This window comes from Sylvia atricapilla, chromosome 18 (assembly GCF_009819655.1).
Source record: "Sylvia atricapilla isolate bSylAtr1 chromosome 18, bSylAtr1.pri, whole genome shotgun sequence".
NCBI classification, from domain to species: Eukaryota; Metazoa; Chordata; class Aves; order Passeriformes; family Sylviidae; genus Sylvia; species Sylvia atricapilla.
The window spans coordinates 2,199,760-2,219,400 of NC_089157.1; the positions used below are offsets into that span (position 1 = coordinate 2,199,760).

Here is a 19,641-nt window from a genome sequence, read left to right on the forward strand (position 1 = left end):
GGCCCTAGACTGGAGCAGACACTGAGGTATTACAGCTTTAGGGCTTCAGTCAGGAGAAACCCTTCAGTATTGCTCAGAGCTCGGCAGCTGTGCAGGGAGAAAGCAGGACACACATTAGTTGAAAACTTTTATTAGAAAAAAATCCTTCAATAAACTATTTTGTTTTCTTTCTTCCTCTCCCATGCTTGTAAGAAATATATCATAGCTGAAACTTGGAAAATTCTGAAAAAAGGGACAGTTATTGTATAAAACCTATAAAACCCATTCCTACATGTGCTCAGGGACCTCTCCTGTCACAGTCTGCCCCGTGGCAGATATTACTGGCTGTGGGAGAGGCTATGTACATGCAGGTGCAGCTAGCATGCTGGAAGGAGTCTGGGAAAAAAAGCACTTGGTTGAGCTGTTTGTGAGGCCACAGTGTGTTCTGTGACCTGTCCCAGAGAACCAGGTACAACCTGAGCTGGGAGATTTCCCTGCTGCCTCCCACAGCTCTGCTGACTTTGGGGTGAAGCAAAATGTTCTCAGCCTAAACTGTGCTTTCCTTAACACTCACAGAAAACGCTGGTGTGAGCTAGAAGCCTCCCAAGCCCTTTGCTGGCAGCAGCCCAGTATTAAGACAAAGTCAGTGGGAGAACTTGCTGGGTGAAATGTGCCATTCCCACCACCCTGAACCTCCCCTAAGTCAGACCAGCACCAGCTGCATCTAACAGTAGGTGCAAAGAGGCTCTAGCCAGTATAAATCCTATTTAAAGGAAGTGCTAGAAAATTAATGTGAAAAATTCCAACTTGGTACGAAGCTTGCTGGTGAAGGTGCTGGGAACTCCTCTGCCACGGGAGGTTAATCCGTCACTTCACTGTAATAATATTTCTGGGCAGCATCTGTCATCTTCCAGTCAGCAGCTCGGAACTCGATGATCTCCAAGAGCAGGAGCTGGGACAGGGAGCTGAGCCCCTCCTGCAGAAGGAAGCCATCTCGAAGGAGGGAGAAGAGCTCGTCCATCCGCTGGGAATTCATCTTCTCCAGCTGCTCACCAATGCGGTGGAGCTGCAGGACCAAGCAGTCCACCTTCAGAAGGAAGAGCAGATGGCTGAGCACAAAACAATTGGAGGCTCTTCTGCACCCCCCCAGGCTGGGCTTTCTACAAGTCCCTGGCAGGACAACAGGAACATCAGCAGCTCTTCCCTGCACTCACCTCCTCCTCCTTCTGCAGGCTGTCGGGCTGTGCCAGTCGGAACAGGCAGTCATACACAGGGTTCACCAGAGCCATCATGGGCATGTTGTTCACCTGCAAGGAGAGTGGAGCATTGTCAGCCTGGGGCCAGAAGGGAGTCTGCAGCTATTTTAAATAGTTATTCCCTTGCTGCTCTCCAAAAGAGGAAGGGAGCAGGATTTAGTTGTGCTGTATTAGTGGGATTTGCATCAGAGATCAGACATTTGAGTCTCCAGGAACCAGAGGAGCTGAACAAATGACATAAAAAAGTCTATTTTTAAATCTAAGCAGGTAGTCATGGGAAATACACTTGTTCCAACAGTATTTTTCCTGCCTGCAGCTCTACTTGCATCATTTTTACATCTACTCTAAGAAGGAATTCAAATTTCACACACTGCACAAAGGCCTGAAGCCAAACTGCATCAGCAAACCCCACAGCAACTAAACCAGTCCAATCTGGGACGTCTGGGAGCAGGCAAATCAGGGGATTTCAAGCAGCAGGTACCAAATGAGGAAGCTGAGACGCTATGATTGTTCCTGAAGACTTCCTCTGCCTCTCCAAGCCTGTAGGTAGCACCAGCCCTGTCAGCATCCTTGTGCTAAGAACCAGCTCTGGCCCCCATGGCCCTGGGGCTCTGTACAACACCCACCCAACACCCCTGCTCTGGTATCCTGGGATGTCTAGGCCCTTCTGGCCCTCCAGGCAGCAGCAGCTGGCTGCTCCTGCTCCAGCTCCTCACCCTCAGGTAGTCAAAGATGTTGCAGATGAAGGTGACGTAGCAGATCCAGGCCTGGAGTGAGCGGGTGCGCAGCTCCTCCCTGTCCTTGTACTCCTGCTGCAGCCGGTTCAGCAGGCTCCTCCGGAAGATGCTCTGGCCAACCTGTTTACTCTCTGCCTAGAAGCCCACAAAAACAGGAGGAAAGGATGAAACAAGGGTGTCAGAGGGGCAGGGGGATCCAGTATCACAAAGATCCCCTCCTGTGATTCCCAGAGAGGAAGAAAAGCTGCAACTTGCTGTCTGTGCTGGCCCACTGCTTCTGGATGCTGCCACTGCACGGGGCATGTGGCAGGAGAGGAGAGATGGGTGAGGGGTCAGATCCTGTGACTGGGGCAAAGCCCTTCCTGGCCCAGCCCAGGGCCAAGGCACACAACAGCCCAGGTGTGCCACTGTCCAGACACGAGCTCTCACCTGAATGATGGTGTAGCAAATGCGCCCAGCCTCCTTGCTGAACACGCAGTCTTTGAGGGACTGGTCCACTATAATGTTGGCCACTTTCTCCAGGTCCACATTACTGGGGTCTGCAGAGAAGAGAAATACTGTCAGGACCCAGCGCTCTTTGGCCCCTGATTGCTTTGAGGCACCCTGGAAAGCAACCAAGGTCTGTACAGGGTCCAGTACAGTCACATTAAATGGTGCAGAAACTGTGCGTGGCACAGGAGCTCAAAAAAACCTGCTGACCTTTGAGGGCTGTTTTCAGCAGCTTCTGAGTCTCGGAGTCAAAGGACTGTATTCTGTACTCTTCTTTGCCAGTTTCTCCCATGACTGGTTTCCTCCAAGGGCACGAGTCGGGGCAATGGATGAGCTAGTGACAGTCCCTGGGGAAGGAGCACACAGAGCTTAGTTGGACAGAGGCCAACCTTTACCCATTTGCCATTTGGCACATCCCAGGTAGCACTGAAGCACAGGCTGTTTTCTGACAGCTCCCCACCCCAAGGAAACTCCTCTTTTATTAGGTCACCAACTCCACCCTTAGATCTATGCAAATCCTCATTCCCACATCTTTTAAAGCTCTGTCTCCTACCAGCTGATGACAGAACTTCATCTTCAGAGCCTTTATATTTTTCTGATATGAAAAACATGTTACAGGCAAAGCAGATCCAAAATATACTCAAAATATATGTGGCTGTATCACAGGAAGGCTTCCTTTTAAATACCAATTCAGCAACTTTCATACAAAAAATCTATGAGGAATCAAAGCCATTACAAAATCATCCAACACATGCTCACCAGAGCACCTCTCCTGCACCAGAGCCAGGCTTCCTCAGCTCCCAGTGCAACGCAGCAAACTCAATTCCCAACAGCAACAGCTCCCATCTCTCTCATCCCTCTGCAGTCAAGCACTGCCCTGCAGCACCCTCAATGCTCCTAACTAATCTCTAGATTGATTTTTTTCTGCTTCATGATTGAAGACAGCAAGAGGGTACCCACGGCACACGGAAGAGGAAAGGCTTGCTTTGACTCTCACAGGATCTGCTGGATGGAAATGCAGGGCTGTCCAGACCGGCAGCACAAACAGGAGAAGGCAATCGGCCAGATGAGTTTTGCCAGCTCGTCGAAATTCCTCGGCCATTACTCACTCCTCTCTGCAAACAGGTCCCTACCAGATCAAAGCCCAAAAGCCTTTAGGGGCACGGGACAGGTACTGTGGGCAGTCCCCTCGCATAGAGCACAACAGTAACTTAGAACAAAGAGCAGCTCCATGGGGGTGACCACCTGCCGACGCTGCTCTCGCAGCCGAAGCTCTCGCCTACCCTGGGACTGGCACAGAGATTTCTTTCCCACGTGGATTCACAAGCAGCCCTCCGTGCCATGGCTGGCTGGCAAACACCTTCCTAGCCGACCTCTTCTCTCCCTGCATCTGCACTTGTGCCATGCTGCACTGCCAGTGGAGCAGCCCGAGATCACCAGCGGCCCCGTGTCCCACCGGCAGCATCTCCACACGGCAGGAAACTGGCGAGAGCACAGCGCCTCACGCAGCGCAGCACTCACTCACACACACACACACGGCGGTGCCGCCGCCCGGCCCCTCTCCCGGAGCTTCCCTTCCACGGCTGCTTTCAACTGCTGTGCCAAATAAGTGCCCAGAGCAACCCCCAGCGTGTGAACACCGAGCCAGCCACGTCGCACCTGCACTAGAGCCCCTCCTGTCAGCACCGCCTTATCGGAAGGGCTGGTGGCAGCGGGTGACATGAGGTACCGACTGCCCCTCTGCCACGGGCCCCTGCTGGACGAGCCGTCCCGGGGGCTGACACACGGCTGGGGTCAGCACCCTCAATCTGCCGGTGATCCTCCAGGTGCCTGCAGGGTCACACCTGGCAGTATGGGCTGGACAAGTCCTGACAAGGAGAGGGAGAAGAGCAGAGAATCTCCTCTGCCACCCCATAGTGTCTACCCCAGGGGTCTACTCCGGAAGCCCTATCCCATCCGCACCGAGCCGCAAGCGGAACCCCCAGCGCCGAGCCGCCTCTGGCCCGGGGCAGCGCGACCCCCGGAGCCCCCAGAACCCTGCCGCCGCCTCCGGTCGCTCCAGCCCCGCGGCGGGCACAGGCCGCCGGCCGGAGGAAGAGGCGGATCCCGGGGAAAGCAGCCCCCGCGCCGCCCCGGGGAGCCGGGGGCAGCCCCACCGACCTGCCGGCCGCCCCCGCTGTGTCCTCCGGCCGCCGGGACATCGCCGGCACCTCCCGAGCCCGGCGCCCTCTCGGCACGGCCCAGGTTTCCTCTTAGGTCATTTCCTCGCCCGAGCCGGGGGAGGGCCGGGCCGGGCCGGGCCGGGCGGGAGAGCGGCGGCAGCTGCGGCAGCGCCACCGCCTGCGAGCGCCGGGGCACGGCGGGCTGAGCGCCGGGAACGGCCGGCCGCTCCTCGGGACGCTCCCGGGCTCTCCCAGGCACGGCCGGCTGCCCCCCGCCACCCGCCCGGGCGCGGCCGCTGCTTTTCCGACTCCCCCACCCCGCGGTGGGTCGCGGGCAGCACTCACCGCTCTGCCCCGGTCCCCCGCGGGGCTGTCCCGGCGCTCGACGGGCGAGAACGGCGTGAATTCCGCCCTTCCCTCCGGGCCAGGGCAGGCTGCAGCTAAGCAGTATAAAAATGAGTAGAAAAAAGAAGTCAGGAAAGGGGAGATGCACTAAACTAACACACTGCAACAAGAGCTGAGTATAGTATAACGCACTTTTCATTTTTCCTCTCAAATCTCAACCATTTCAAGGGCAGACCCCGCAGGGTCTGAGCAGGCTGCTCAAACAGGGAATGGTTGAAGGAGCACAGAAGGAACAGTTTGGGAACATTTCCTGTTGCACTGCATGGCCTGGCTGGATACAAACAAAGCCTGACCTCATCCACCGGGGGTGTGAGGCTCAGGACTGGCTACCAGAGCTCCAAAAGCCCCTCTAGGACACAGAAGTGGGACTGGGCTGAAAAAATTCCCCTTGGATGATCCCTTTAGGTGCAGTCCTCAACAGTGATACCCAACACAGAGGGTACAGGTCTGCCTATGGCTGAGGAGCATCCACAAGCCAGCGATGAGAAGTCTAAACGGCTCCTGTTACCCCATGCTCTGGGCCCTGATTATCCTCCCTTTCAGGCAGCAGGAGGGCCACGTTGTTCCTGCAAGGTCCAACAGGAAGAAAAGAAGAAACAACCTGCAGCCAGACACTGCATAACAAAATATTTAATGTACTTTGTCTTAAAGGTAGGCACACACTGTGCGTGTTGTGCTTGGGTGCTCTCAGGAAACAGCAGCTGCAGAAGATGCACTCAAGCAACACAGCAAAATGCCACCATTCCAGTTTCTAAATCACAAGAGAAACTTAAATCCAAATTAAATACAATCTATTTCAGTCCCAACCATAAAACATTCATTTATGTCAAAAATGATGCTGTGCAGCTCTGGATGAACATTTGGACAGTGGGACTGTCCTAGGAACTTGGTGAGCCAGCCAGCACTGCAGGAAGCAGCATGTTCCTTGCAGATCTTGTGCGTCTGAGGCCGGCTCAGTGCCGTGGTGGAGCTGCAAACAACCACAGGACAACTCCTCGCCAACCCAGAAAGAGGCTTTTGGATGTTCTCATGGTAAAAGGCACTAGAAGAAAACAAATGCAACTGCTGAGCAGCTTGTGAGGTGAACTGCAGGCAAATTCCTCGTGATAGGATTAGCTTAGAAAGAAATCCCAATGGCCAAAACCAGCCACGTCTCACAGCGAGGGATTTGCCATGTTGAGTCACTTCACACTGAATGGGAGCACGCAGCTTCCAAGAGCAAATCTGTTCCAGCACCTGAGAGAACAAGGTGACCACAGATCTCTCCCATCTCCTGCTCCTCTAATCCTAAGAGATTTAGCTCCTAACAGCATGTGTTTTGCAAGAGCAGCATGAGAAATAAGACCTGTCCTCCTAGTGTTTCATCCAGCCTCGATTCTACCGAGAAATCAACATTCCTCTTTCAGTGCTTTCCCCAGCAAAGTGCACATGAGAAATCTATGAGGAACAGATGCTGCTGATCAGAGGTGAGTAAAAGATTGTTGGATGCAGCTCCTAATATTATGGAGGCTGTCACCTCTTTCTCCCTTTTACTGCAAGCCTCTGCCTACAGGCCCAGGGCCTGTAACATTTGTGACTCACAGCCCAAGGGCCTCTGACCAGGGAATGTCTCTTCCACAGCCTGGGCCAGACAGGCACAACCTAAACTCCAGCTTTGCCATCTGTTGGGTGGAGGCAAGCTCAGTTAATGCAGAGTGGAGGAAAAAACGACCCCAGAGTAAAAGCTGCTCCATACTCTCCAGTGCTGCCCTCTCTGTGGAGCAGCCAAACTGCCCATGCCAGCATCACCCCAGCCTCCACAGCACCCTCAAGGAATATCATCTTAACAGAGCACAGATCTTCCTGTTCTTTCCTGCTGAGTTCCCAACCAGTGTCCCCTTATTTTGTGCGGTTTAACAGCAGCTCTTTGACAAAAAATGGAAGATGAGTCCTACAATGTTTAGACAGGATGGATGAGTCTCCATTTCCTAAGGAAGCCTAGGTCAGCATCGAACATTTTCTGCTCTGGCCCGTCCCTCCTAACCATGACGGCATTCCTCACAGCAGCAACAAATGACAGTAACAAAGCCAACCTGTTTTTGTCTGTTTTGAAAAGAGACATTTCTCTCCATCAGAATGATGTCATGAGGCTGAGTTCATTACTCCTTATGATGTCTTTCCAAGAACAACAGGTGAACAATAAACAAAGGCTAAAAGTTAAGAATATTTTGAGATATCTCAGAAGAGCCTAAAGAACACAGGAAAATGCCAATAGAGTTGAGAAACTCCATTTGGAGAAACTCCACATTTTCTGCATTTTCTGCTCTAAACAAAATGGTCCTTTTTAGAGTATATGCAGCTCTCTCTCCCTCTTTAAGACTCATATATTGGCCTCCTGCCTGACACTGACACTGCTCAATGACTTAATTTTATGGAGCTCAGTCACCTGTAGGCCACTTTGTACTCCCAGATCGCAAATCTAAAACAGACACAAAGTTACTCAGCCTGGGCTTGCAAAGAATTTCTCCAGATACCTCAGCCACCAGTGAAACAGCTGCTTTTTAAAAAACAGCCTCTCACAATAGCTGAGGATAAGTGAGCAATGCTGATATGCTCAAAATTGCCAGAAGTTGCGTCAACGGAATGGAATTGGTCACGCTGGAATTTGGCCAGACCATTTGGGATTAACACCCTGAATACTGCAAAAGAGCTGGGAAAAGCTCTGTGTCAAGAACAGTCAAACCATCCTCCAAATAACTGCAGTGCTCTGCCTTATCCACCCCTTGCAGATGACGGCAGGACTGGGAACTCTGCCTTCCACACAGTGGAGCCACACCCTACTAGGCTTGAAAAAAACACAGAATAACAGAGGAGGAAGAAAGTAATTTTCCTCTTTTCCACTGTTACATAAATCAGAGCTGTTGATAAGTTATTCTGTCGGTTTTTTTAACCACTCATAAAACCTTTGAATCTCAGAAAAACACTTTTCCATCTCTAATTCAATCACCCATGTGAAACACCACGCTCAGCCAACCATTTCCCATTTGATGTTCATTCCTTTCACTTCAGCAAATCTTGTCAAAACATTTTCATGTGCTAGCACCATGAGGTTGTGAAATATTTTGAGGCCACTACAGAAATACTTGTTAGATACATTCAAAGGTGCTATTAAATAAATAATGATTAAAAAAATTAAAAAAATTACTAGTTTCCACAGGACTTTCCCTTCATTATTTCAACTTAAAAATAATTCTTCTAAGAATAATTATTTCTTAACTCTGTACAGCATTTGTTTACTCACTGCTTTGAAGCAAAGAACCCTGAAGTAAAAATTGGGTTTGTGCGTTGAATCCCCTCCAAGTGGGGCTCTTAATATGCAGGTTTGCTTGTAAAAAGTGTGAGTGAGGCACTGCAAATCCTTAAGAGACGTATGGCCAGACACCCGGGTAGAGAAATGGGAATTCAGCATGCAATCAAGCTCACTGGAGTCAAAGGAAGAACAAGTCTGGTCCAGCATGATCAGAGAACATGCTGTGTTTAAGATAACAGAGGATGCTCAGCCAGCAAGTGGTGACCAAGAAGCAGTAGCTGGCAGCAAAGGAAAGAAAAACTGAGGGTCTGTACACTAATGTGGCTTTACCTGACTTCACACCAGCAGGACGGAGTGACCTGTGCAACACCGAGACAAGAATCTGGTGCAAACAGCAGGCACAGAGCAAGGCAATAAAGCTGTGCAGATGCAGTGCTAGGAAGTGTCTGGTTGGTTAAGCAGCACTAGGCTGGGCCAGAATCCCCTCTCTGGGATCCAGGGCGAGCTCAGGGATTCACCTGCTTTACTGGGTGTCTTTCCAGAACACAGGCATTGCTAGGGAGTGGTCTGTTGGTTCCCCCTCTCCCCACTAAATGTGCATTGATATGAGAGGAGACAGAAGAAAAGTGCTCTGTTAAACAGCTTCCAGCCAAGCTGTTCAGTGTCTCCAGCAGAACTGCAGTCGCCTTCTCCTTCTGCTTGGTCCCAGGAGGTGATTCCCCACAGGCTGGGGGCTCTGGGAGCTCTGACATTTCCAACATGCTCGTGACAGAGCAGGGCCATCAGTCTCCCCCCTGAGGAGAACAGCAGGCAGCCACAGATGTCCCTTTCAGCCTTCCTTCCTCTTGGTGCTCTCTGGGCTCTTCATGGAGCACAGGAGGCCACAGAACAGCTCGTACCAAAAGAAGATGAGGCCGGTGGAGAAGGCAGCCTTCAGCAAGCTGGGAGAGAGGCCCTTGAAAAACCCACCTGGGCCCTCCTCTTGCATGATCTGCCTCATGCAGTCCAGGAGACCCCCATACGTCCGTACCTGGGAGAGAAATGGCACCAAGGTTAAACAAGAAAACTTCAGGACAACTGAAAAAACCCACAAAGATTCCCAAACTATACCACAGAAACATTATCTTGACATGCAGCCTGGAGATGCTTTTCTGGATAATATAATAACTAACTGAAAGTTTCAGAGACAGTTCAGAAAGAGCAGGATAGAGGAAATACAGATATTTAGTATCAGCAATGGTTTATGCACATATTCAATGCATGGCTGAAAAATCTCTGCATGCAACAGCAGCATTACTTTAAATTTATGGCACAGGTTTGTGAAGTCATTATTTCAGATTATGGAGCTGCTATTTTCTATCCCCTTCACTGTCAAAGAAGGAAAAGATTTTGAGTTTTCTGACAGAAAGAAAACACAGCTACAGCACTTAGAAGCTTCCAAATTAAGCTGTCTGCATGTTGTCACGTTACATTGTGCAGTTTTAACATCTTCTGACATATCAATGCTAAGAACAAATTCTATATCTCACTGCAAGAGGAAAAGCATCCAATGCAATAGGCTGAGACATCAAAATCCTATTCCAGAGTTTCTTAGGGTACAGACTGATTTCCTTCTCAGATCCAAAGAATTTTAAGGAAAAGAGAAAATTTCCACATTTCATGGAAAAAAGAGCCTTGAAAAATCTGTATTTGTCTTCAAGCATATTTCAAGGTGGTAACAATGGTGCTAAAGAACATCAGAATATTTAATTTGTTTTGAATTTCAGGCTATTCTCATACATAAAACACATGTTGAACACTTGATGCCTATTAATTGCAGAAGAGGAGCCTGACAGCCAGGTGACAGCACAGAGCCAGTGTCATTCTCTGCTAGTAATTTGGTTCTGAATCAGAAAAACCAGAAGCTGCAACTAGAAAAGTGAAGTAAATCAAAATCCCTTTGCCTGCCTGACTCATCCCCATGTCCAAGACACAGTTGATGGAGAGGGATGACAAGGCAGAGCACAGGTATGTTGGAGAGGTCCCTCCTGGGATTTATCACAAAATAAACCCAGTATGTTCATGTATAAAGTCATATTATTTAATGAGACAATTGCTCACTGGGAGCTCCTAACCCAGACATGAACTCAACAGGTACCACTGGTGGATTGTCACTGCATTCCAGTGCACTGGACTAGCTCCATACTCAGGAAAATTTGCCCCTTCCAGCAGTTCTCACCTGCCCAAAGGCTGCCCGAGCATGCTCAAAGCCACCCACTTGCAGTCGCTTTTTGACCACATCCAAAGGGTACGTGAGGCTTTTACTGATGACTCCAGCACAGCTGCCACAGACAAGGGTTTTAACACTGGCTGAGAAGCAGAAAGGGAAAGGGATAGTAGGGAGGAAAAAAAGAGGATTATCAGGGAATTCTGATTAAAGATCGTAAGAAGTAAGTTAAAAATTACTTTTCACAAGAAGTAAGGTCAAAAAAATCTTTTAAAGTTGCATCACCTCTTCTGCAATGGTTTCAGCCAAGGAATCTCAAACTATTTCTTCAGGCTTGCAATGTCTGCTGGCATCAGAGGACCAGCTCCTCCTGGTCCATTACACTGACTTATGGTTTTGCTCTGCTCAAAAAACCCCACTTCCCAGTCACCAGACAACTGGCTGCCAGTGGATGGAAGTTTTCATGCCCTACCCCCAGTAAAAACCTGGGAAAAGATTTCACTGGAAATCTTGCACTCCTGACAGCTCAGGCTGATGTATTCTGGATTGGAATGTCACAAGCTGACACTGCCTGATGATTTCAGAGGTTTGTAGAAAATTATTTTTGTATTAGACATTTTTTCCTGACCAACATGAGCTTGAGCACAAAACCACCATCAGCCTCTGTCACCTAAAATTAAATATGCAGACATGATATTGAAAAGTCTAGTTTCTCTGCTGAAGAAATTCCACTTAGGAACAAAGTCATGCTGTTTCTGTATCCCTCTCACTCAAGGAGGCACAGGTATCTAGAACTGCCAAGGTGGCAAGTCACATCAGGGTGAGGTTCTCTTACAATGGAGCTAGAAAACCACATAAAACATTAAATCAAGAGCCTGGCAGCTTTAAATTAGAGTAAATGAATCCTCTTCCCTAACAGCTGTGCTGGAATCTGCAGGCAGATTTACTAAGGAAATCGAAGAGTCCTGTCCCCACAGCACTAATGAAGCAGAGAGATTATGGCAGCAGTGACTTCCCACAGTATCAGTAATGAGACACTGTTACAGAAAGAGCACCCTGGCCTGTGACACTTCACTTTCCCATCCACCTACTTCCATCATGGTTATTCCACAACAGGAGCTGTTTGTGAACTCCACTGTACTTAATTTGGCATTTCTGTGCAGGGGTAAAAATGAGAGGTGGGAAATTGAGATACTTTTCAGATGTTACATCAAAAATGTGAAAAGACTAATAGAGCTTACATCAGTCACCCAAACCAGCATTCATCCTCTTTCTCTCCTGACTGCACTGTCCCAAGTTCCTACCTCCATTCTTTGCTTCAGCTGGAATCACCCATTTGGAAACCTGCTGCAGGATGTTGTAGAAGAAGAACTGGAGACCAGCGTATGGGAAGATAGCAACGAGTGTGGGGGTCAAACCTCTGTAGAAAGTCCGAGGCCCTTCTGTCTGGTACATGGTCACCACTGCATGGTGAAGGCTGGGGTAGATCTGGACAACAAGGAAGAGGCTGAGTGACTTTCCAGTGAACTCAAAAACAGCAAATCAAAGGTCAGGATGTAGGAGCATCCATGGATGGCAGGGAGAGGGAGCTCTGCAGACCTGAGACACTTTAGGAACATGTGGTTTTATTGCAAGGGTCGTGGGTAAAAGGGCCTGTCTACAGCCACCAGCCTCAGCTGAAGGGATGCCCCAAGGAGAGAGGGAGAGAGCAGGGTAAGAGGTAAGACAGGTAAGTGAGGTAAGAGAGTGAGGTCCTTGTTACAATACATTATATCTCCTTTTGTGTTGAATATTCTGATTTACAGTAACCAACCGCATGAGATACAAAACCTACAGACCTTGCATACAGCCTATGAGAACTGCCCTATTACCATATCATTCTGTATTCCAAACTCTAAAGGCTACTCTCTTACCTACCTTTTCCTGGATACCTTGGTGGGGGCTACACCCTTGGGTCTTTTGGTGTCCCTTTGTTTGCTATCACCCAAGCCATCTCACTGTCTTCCTGCTTGCCATGGCTGCATCTCAAAGCTAGCTTTCATTTCTATTTCACTCACAGGTTTTATATTTTTAGTATCTCTTGCCAGGCAATCATATTTGTAAGCAATTCCTGTCTCATCTTTCCCAACATCAGGACACTTCTTAGTAATGGGTGTAGGGATTTCCCACTGCCCAAAATACAGGTGACTGTTTTCAGCACAAAGTGATGAGCAAGGTGATTTTCCACACCCTCGGTGTTCTCTGCTAAGCCCTTTTGACTTAAAAGAAACAAAGCATGGAGCTGAGTTCTGAGACCACCTGCATCACAGACATGATTGTTTTTCTTTTAACAATTCTTAACTCCTGCAACACAATTCATATAATACATACTGTAATTCTACTGCAGGCCAAATACAGAAATAGCTCTGATACAAATCTATCTCATTATTATAGACCTAGTTAGCACACACACCAATTCTTGTGTAAATAAGAACATGAAGCACAGGCAAAAGGTGACTGGTTTCAAGTATCATCCCCATCATTATCTAAACACGACTCTGCATGTGCAAAGTTTCAAAAATGCAATGTTCAACAACCAGGGCTCTATAAAAAGCCAACAGCCAAAGCAAAAATTGAGTTATCCTGTTAAGGACAGTTTCTCCTTTCTGCATCACCTGTCAGGATCAGAAACAGCCAAACACAATTAGGAAAGCTGTGTCAACAGCACGAAGGATAACTTGGCAACAGTGCAAACACTGGCTGTAACAGCACCTGCTCCTTCATTTTAACCCACAATGCTGCATGTGCTTTCGAACCTCCTGCACCTTCTGACGTAGCTACTGCCACGGTGACGACACGGAACGCTCAGCCTCACCTTTGGCTCGCCCTGGGCAGCAAAGCGGGTGCGCAGCGTGTCCACAGGCTGGACGGCGACCGTGGCCGTGCAGGCAGCCAGGCCCCCGCACACAAAGTGCACCAAGGAGTGGCGGGCGTTGAAGGAAGTGACGTTGTGCACCAGTTCTGTCAGACTCTCGAAGGCCATGAACTTGCAGAAACAAAAGAGCACGAGTCAGGAAGCCGATCCTTATGACTCACACAGGTCTCCCACTCCTCTCCCATTTCACCGGCAGCTCCACCCCTCCCTGCCTGTAACCACCTTCTACTTCCTTCAAGAGTCCTCCCCACGTTGCAAGGTGTAAAAATCACTAAGCAGCCCGGGGAGTGCTTGGGATATTCTGGTGTCCCACACTTCTGCTAATTCTTGCATTTAGAATCGTGAAAATCTCATTTGAATGTTCTGTGGATCCAGAAGAGTCTTTGCTATGTCTAAGATATGCTGTCCTTTACCCTTTCACTTTCACACCCTTTACTGCTCCTAAAGCTGTTAACATTTACAAAATTAAGCATAACAAGGCTGTGTAAAACACCTCATCAGCTTCACTGATTTTTTCCTAACAAGCCATTAGGGTGACAGCATGAGTAGAAGCAAAAAACTGCCCAGGCTTGGGGCATGAACAGGTAAGCCAAGTGTCAGGAGTACAGAGGGCTTATCCATGACACCAGATACAGACAGAGCTCAGTTTGCTCTCGCTGTGCTCCAGTCTATTCAGCAAGCTCAGGAATATTAACTTAGGAATTATACACCAGCTTTATACAGCCACATAACCTTCCCACTCCTGAACACAGACGGTCTGAGGGAGCAGAGCAGTGTCCTGTGTACACACGGTGTGCCCAGGTGATGCCTGGTCCCCTCACCTGAACAGCTCCGTAGCCGATGGAAAGGAACTGAGCGGGGACGTGGCCCTTCCAGAAGGCTGTCCAGCCCTCCTCCCGCAAGATGCGCTGCACGCCTTGCAAGATGCCATGGTACTTGGCCCTGGGGTTTCTGGAGGAGAGCTGCTCAATCTGGAGCTGGAGAAAATGGGAGAAAATATTTTCAATTTCACCTTTCAACGCTGGTTCAAGTGTCCAGTTGAGGAATTCAGAACCCTGTCAGCCAGCCAAGGCTAAGGGATGACATTCTATCTTCCCACAGAACCACATTCAGATCTGACTGGGATGTTCTTTACGAAGGGCTCTAAAAGAATAAAAACGTGCATGAACACAAAGATAAGCAGGAGGGATGATGGCGAAATTCAGGCAAGAGAGTGGAAGTCATTCACAGAAACAGAAAGAGAACGAACTCTGAGAAACACAAGTTAAGTTGTATAAATAGAAGTGGTGGACACAAGATAGCCCTACTTCTTTGCATAACCTGTACACAAAGCAGATGAGGGCTGACGAGCGGATTTAGTGCTCTCTGGCTGCACCGGTGACCCGTTCACTCAGGACACGGTCAGCTCTGCTCCTGACAGGCTCTTTCATCCCTGCCCCCGGGCACGCCGCGAGTGAGGTACCTGAAAGCGGATCTTGAGGACATCTAAGGGACTGACAAGGACCCGAGTGACCAAGCCAGACGCTGATCCTGCCGCAGCCGCTTCCGCCGAGGACACGCACTTGGCTTCGGGGTCGTAGCCCACCATGGCTGCCGGCTGGCCGCGGCCTGGGCAGGGCACAGGGGCACTGAGTGTCCCCCGCCCCACAGCCTCCTCACGCCAAGGCCCGCAGCCCTCTCCTCACCGCTAACGCCCTCCTCACCCCACGGGACACACAGACGCCCCTCTGCACCCCTCCCTCCGCCCCGCGGCTCCCGGCTCCGCCCGTGGCCGGCACCAGAGGCGGCTCCGAGCCGAGCCCGGCGGGACCGGGGTGTCCGGCCCCGGGCCGACTCCCGCCAGTGCCGCCTCACCCGCCGCCGCCGGCTCCGCACTGCGCCTGCGCGCCGCGGGGGCCGCTGGGCTCGGTAGTTCCGCCACACGCGGGATCGGGCGTTCACAGGCCACGGACCGCGGGGACCGGACAGCGCCTGAGGCCAGGGAGACCAACCGGGGAGCCGGCGTCACCTTGTCGGCCGGACCACGGCACCAAGTGTCTTTACTTAGCCCCAGGGGCAGGCAGTGACAGCTCCCCATTCTAATGTCTCATCACCCTTTCCACGAAGAAATTCTTCTTGATGTCTAAAGTTCCCCCGGTGCAGCTTAAGATCATGTCCTGTCACTTGTTACCTGGGAGAAGAGCTCGATTCTCACCTGGCTGCACCCTCTCATCATGGAGTTGTAGAGAACAAAAAGGTCATCCCTGGACCTCCTTCCCTTCTCCAGGTTAAACACTCCACCTCCCTCAGCCACTCCTCATCACATTTGTGATCCAGTTTCTTCCCCAGCTGTTGCCCTCCTCTGGCCCCAGGGCTGTGAGAGGGAAAGGTGAGCCCATAGCACTGCTCCCACCGCCACCTCCACCTTACACAACCACAGACAACAAACCTCCTCTCGACAAAGCACAGGGGAAGCAAGATTTTCTAAGCAATCCGAGATACAGTAAAACGCCACTTCGAGCAACATATTCTGCTACAGCATTACAAAAAAAGTCAAGCGCTTCAAGCCCCACTGTGAATTTTTCATACTGACTTTCGGCAAAAAACAAAACAAAACAAAACAAAACAAAACAAAACAAACTAATCGTAGGAATATCCACATATTTCCACGTTGACATAATGAGTATTTAAGCATAATAGTTAAGAGCAACTGTTGAAAACCCACTCCAAACTTCCATGTAGGCCTTTTCCTATTGTATGTTAAAACTGAGTACAACATTCACGTTCACAGGTACTTTCTGAGCATTAGCTAAGGCTGAGGAGAAGCTGCAGAGAGCTGCCCCCACACCTTGTTAGCCCAACAGAGCTGTTCTTCTTTATGTAACAGAAGTGAAAATCTCAGGGCCCTGATGGAGCAGAGCCAAAGCCACAACAGCCTGAGCCTGGCTGCTGTGCTTACACCAGCCCAACACCCACCTGCCTCTTTTAGCAAAAGGCTCCAAAGGTGTGAACTACAAGCTCAGTCACAGCTTAGTCAGTTAACTGAAATAACAGACAGATGCTCAAGTGAAGAATTCATTGTATATTTATTATTCACAGTTAATTACTATCTACCAAATGCTGCTGCAGAGTTAAAGGATTAAGTACATAGGCCTTTTTTATTTAAACACGGAAAAATTTTTTTAATATATATACACACACAAGACATATGTCTGCAAGGCTGCATGATATACACCAATTCCAAAATAAGGAAACAATCAAATGGTCCAGGTGTAGAATGCCATAGATTCCTTTTCCAATCACTTTACAAAGTGGGAAGAAAGTGAGTGACAGCTAGCAAGGAGAGGGGGAAAAAGTAATACTCTACAGGGTAGCTCTCTCATTTGCTGGAAAATCAAAGTGTAAGGCAGAGTCCATCTCAGGATTAAAACTTTTGTAACACTTACTACAAAAAAAGGCACCCTCCAACAAAAGATTGCCCGTGCTGAGGCAGGGTGGGAGGAGATCTCCGCTGCAGGTTGGGATGTGTTGGTGGGGTGAAGGGATCCAGCCAAACGGCCACCAAGGGAAAAACAACGCAACTGAAGATTGGCACAGAGAGCGCTGCGGGCTGATTGCTTTCCTTCTGTCCAATTTAATGTCACACTGCTCTGGTGAGGAGCACAGGGCCACCAGAAATGCCCCGGGGGTGCAGGATGGGGAGAACAGTCACACACAGCCTGCTGTGAATGGGAGCGGGCGGGGAGCTACTTCAACAGGAACACTGACCTGAGGAGGGAGGAGAGACTGGAGAACAGGGATGCCAACTCCACTTCTCAAGAGCAACACGACTGCAAATACTGCCTATCCAGGCCGAGGAGACAGGCTGATCACATGCATCACGTAGAAACATTCACTAAGAGCGTAAAGTTTTTTTTTCAAGCACTATTTCTTGAGGTTTCTCTGCATTATGTAGTTTTCCACCAAAGGAATGTACATTTTGTAGGACATCTCAGGGCTATTATTTCTCAAAATCCCCCCTTAACCCTCCCTCCCCAAAATATTCTTCCTCATTTTCCCTCATCATAACTTTCCCCTTTCTCTTACTTCTTTTGAGGCTTCTGGTTGCAGCTCTCCACCTCTGAGCAGCCTAATTTGCCACTTGAATGCCTTGATTTTATTTTCCTTGGAATAAGGGAAGTGAACAGTAAGACAAATCTGAAGATTAAAGCTCCATCTCTGTAGATTTTTCTCAAGTGTCCATTGATAAAACCACCCTCCTTTGCCCCCTTTCCCCAAAGTATTTATTTACACATAGGCAGAAAAAAACCCCTCTGAAAAGCTCTGGACTGTCCTTTTAACTTAAAAAATAATAAAAAAGAAAACAAGGGGAAGGCACTATGGAAAAAATTACAGAATGTGCTCAACCGTACACCTTTAAGAAAAAACAAAAAAGCTGTCAGCACAGCATTAATAGACTTCAGTTGTACGTTGGAGTTTCTCAAAGCAGCTCTGTGACTCAAATATAAAAAATAAAACAAAAAGCCACACAACTCTTCTCCTTTCCTCTGTTTGGAAGCTGCTGAGCTTCAGAAGAAAGTGCCAAAGGAGAAGAGACAGTAAAAATTAGATTAACACCTCATTTTCCCAGGCAAGAAATGCTGAATGTTGAAGGCAAAAGCAGAAACTGATGATTTTTGTTTTTTTTTAAAGGCAGGACTGTGGATTTGGTTCTTCTCTCATGTCCCTTCATGTCAAATGACGACCGTTTGCAGAGAGAAAATACCAGCAGAGTTTCTCCCTTTTCCTTTAACTGCATGGCTAGGACTTAATATGGCATTAAAACTTCATGCACTGATGGACATAGGAGGGGGAAACAAGAAGAGTTGTGGTGGTGAGACTTTAAGTAATCTTAAAACACTCGTTCGCAACAAGAGTGAATAACAGGGGATAACCCAGGAGCAGCTGAGGAAATTTGTTATTTTCATTTTTTTTTCTCTCTCTCTCCTTTTTTTTTTATTTTCCTTTTTTTTTTTTCTTTAAGATAAGTTTTGGTGTGTAAGTTGAACTCTTCCCCCCCACCCCTGAAGTTCCGTACTGAGGGAAGGAGGATCACCTCACGGTGAAAGGTGACTCTGGTTTTTACCGCCGTGTGATTTTTAGGTCACTGGCTGCAGTTAGGCTCTGTATGTGTATTTACTGTTTCTCTGGTTTCCTTAAATAATCTCTAATATTTATCTCTAGATGTTCCGGTTCACTGGGGTCACGTAGTTGCGCGGGAACATGCCCGTCTGTCCGCGGCACGCTCCCTTCCACCAGTTGGGGTCAGAATTGTCAAGGACTTGGATAAAGTCTCCACGATGGAAGCCCAGCTCTCCTTCCTCTTGGGGATCAAAATCAAACAGGGCCTGAACGTATGTTGGTTGCTGCAAGGGGAAGGAGAAACATACACACAGTGAGAATCACCCACGGCACTCCAGGCACCTGCTCCTGCGGGCAGGAGCTGTCTTACACAGCACATTAACAATAAGCATTTGGGCTGTTCCCTTTCCCTGCAAGTCAGCTCCTGACAGCTGCATCAAGGTGCTAGAACAGCAAAGGACAGGCTATAGAACACCTCAGAAAAAGGTCACGTTTCTGTGAAAGAGCTGAAATACAGCAGATGATTCCGGTGTTTTTCCACTATTTTTCACTCTTTGTAGCCTATTGTAAATCTCTGTTCTATTGCAATACAGTAATACTGGTGTTTACTTGTCCTGCTTTCATAATTGACAGCACAAATATTGATCTACACAAAGTTCCCCCTAAAACCTGCATGTTGACATTTTACACATTTTCCTTAACTCTTCTGTCACAGAACATTTTGCCTGATCAGCAAGTCTTCCTTTCTGATGGAAAATTTATCAGTTCATTTAAAATACATTTGCAGTCTTAAAATCATGAGGCCAGGAAGGTCTCTTCATGCTTGTCCTTTTCAGCCAGCTATTTTCTCATCCTCTCTTTATCTCTGACCTGGCAGTACAGAGCCAAGTGTTAAGTTCAGACAAACTGTGACAAAGTTGCCTGTGGCACTTGGACAGCTGCACAAATTCCACACCCCTTCTTTTCAGGCTAGAACCAGAATGCTGTACAAGGAAGCAAAAGGATTTACCCAGAACTGACAAAACATGCAGTTACATGAAATATAACACTCTGATTGATTCGGGAAATGGAACAAAATAAAGAGTTGGATATACACAAACTGCT

General features: G+C 48.7%; 3 protein-coding genes across 7 annotated transcripts in view; all 3 read right to left on the minus strand.

Moving 5' to 3' along the window:
- Positions 1–114: 114 nt before the first annotated feature.
- On the minus strand, positions 115–2,806 carry MIF4GD (MIF4G domain containing). Its single transcript, XM_066331976.1, has 5 exons — positions 2,672–2,806; positions 2,402–2,511; positions 1,952–2,107; positions 1,194–1,286; positions 115–1,066 (listed from the first exon to the last, which is right to left on the minus strand). Exons 1-5 carry the CDS (start codon positions 2,751–2,753, stop codon positions 839–841), a joined length of 669 nt encoding a protein of 222 aa, XP_066188073.1. The 5' UTR covers positions 2,754–2,806; the 3' UTR covers positions 115–838.
- SLC25A19 (solute carrier family 25 member 19) lies at positions 2,672–15,077 on the minus strand. Of its 5 annotated transcripts, XR_010744984.1 has the most exons (8): positions 14,900–15,077; positions 14,259–14,414; positions 13,378–13,548; positions 11,828–12,011; positions 10,536–10,666; positions 8,836–9,347; positions 4,969–5,063; positions 2,672–2,808 (listed from the first exon to the last, which is right to left on the minus strand). XR_010744984.1 is itself a non-coding variant. In XM_066331973.1 (6 exons), exons 1-6 carry the CDS (start codon positions 15,023–15,025, stop codon positions 9,147–9,149), a joined length of 969 nt encoding a protein of 322 aa, XP_066188070.1. In that variant the 5' UTR covers positions 15,026–15,077; the 3' UTR covers positions 5,644–9,146. The 5 variants fall into 5 exon arrangements, 2 of the variants coding, with proteins under 2 accessions (XP_066188070.1, XP_066188071.1); XR_010744985.1 differs by lacking the exon at positions 4,969–5,063; XR_010744986.1 differs by lacking the exons at positions 2,672–2,808; positions 4,969–5,063 and adding an exon at positions 5,225–5,594.
- A 1,401-nt stretch (positions 15,078–16,478) lies between these two features.
- The window catches only part of GRB2 (growth factor receptor bound protein 2), a 52,730-nt gene continuing 49,567 nt past the window's right edge, over positions 16,479–19,641 (minus strand). Inside the window, exon 6 of the mRNA XM_066331978.1 lies at positions 16,479–18,821. Within this exon, the coding sequence (XP_066188075.1) occupies positions 18,636–18,821 (186 nt within the window). The 3' untranslated portion in view covers positions 16,479–18,635. The remainder of the gene's footprint in view (positions 18,822–19,641) is intronic.

Coding starts and splice junctions, on each gene's coding strand:
- SLC25A19 (XM_066331973.1), bottom strand. CDS start 15,025: ATGGTGGGCTACGACCCCGAAGCCAAGTGCGTGTCCTCGGCGGAAGCG. Junction 12,012..13,377: donor CTGCCCAGGGCGAGCCAAAG/GTGAGGCTGAGC, acceptor CTTGTTGTCCAG/ATCTACCCCAGCCTTCACCA. Junction 10,667..11,827: donor AGCTGAAGCAAAGAATGGAG/GTAGGAACTTGG, acceptor TCTGCTTCTCAG/CCAGTGTTAAAACCCTTGTC.
- MIF4GD (XM_066331976.1), bottom strand. CDS start 2,753: ATGGGAGAAACTGGCAAAGAAGAGTACAGAATACAGTCCTTTGACTCC. Junction 2,512..2,671: donor GCTGAAAACAGCCCTCAAAG/GTCAGCAGGTTT, acceptor TCTTCTCTGCAG/ACCCCAGTAATGTGGACCTG. Junction 2,108..2,401: donor TTTGCTACACCATCATTCAG/GTGAGAGCTCGT, acceptor GTGGGCTTCTAG/GCAGAGAGTAAACAGGTTGG.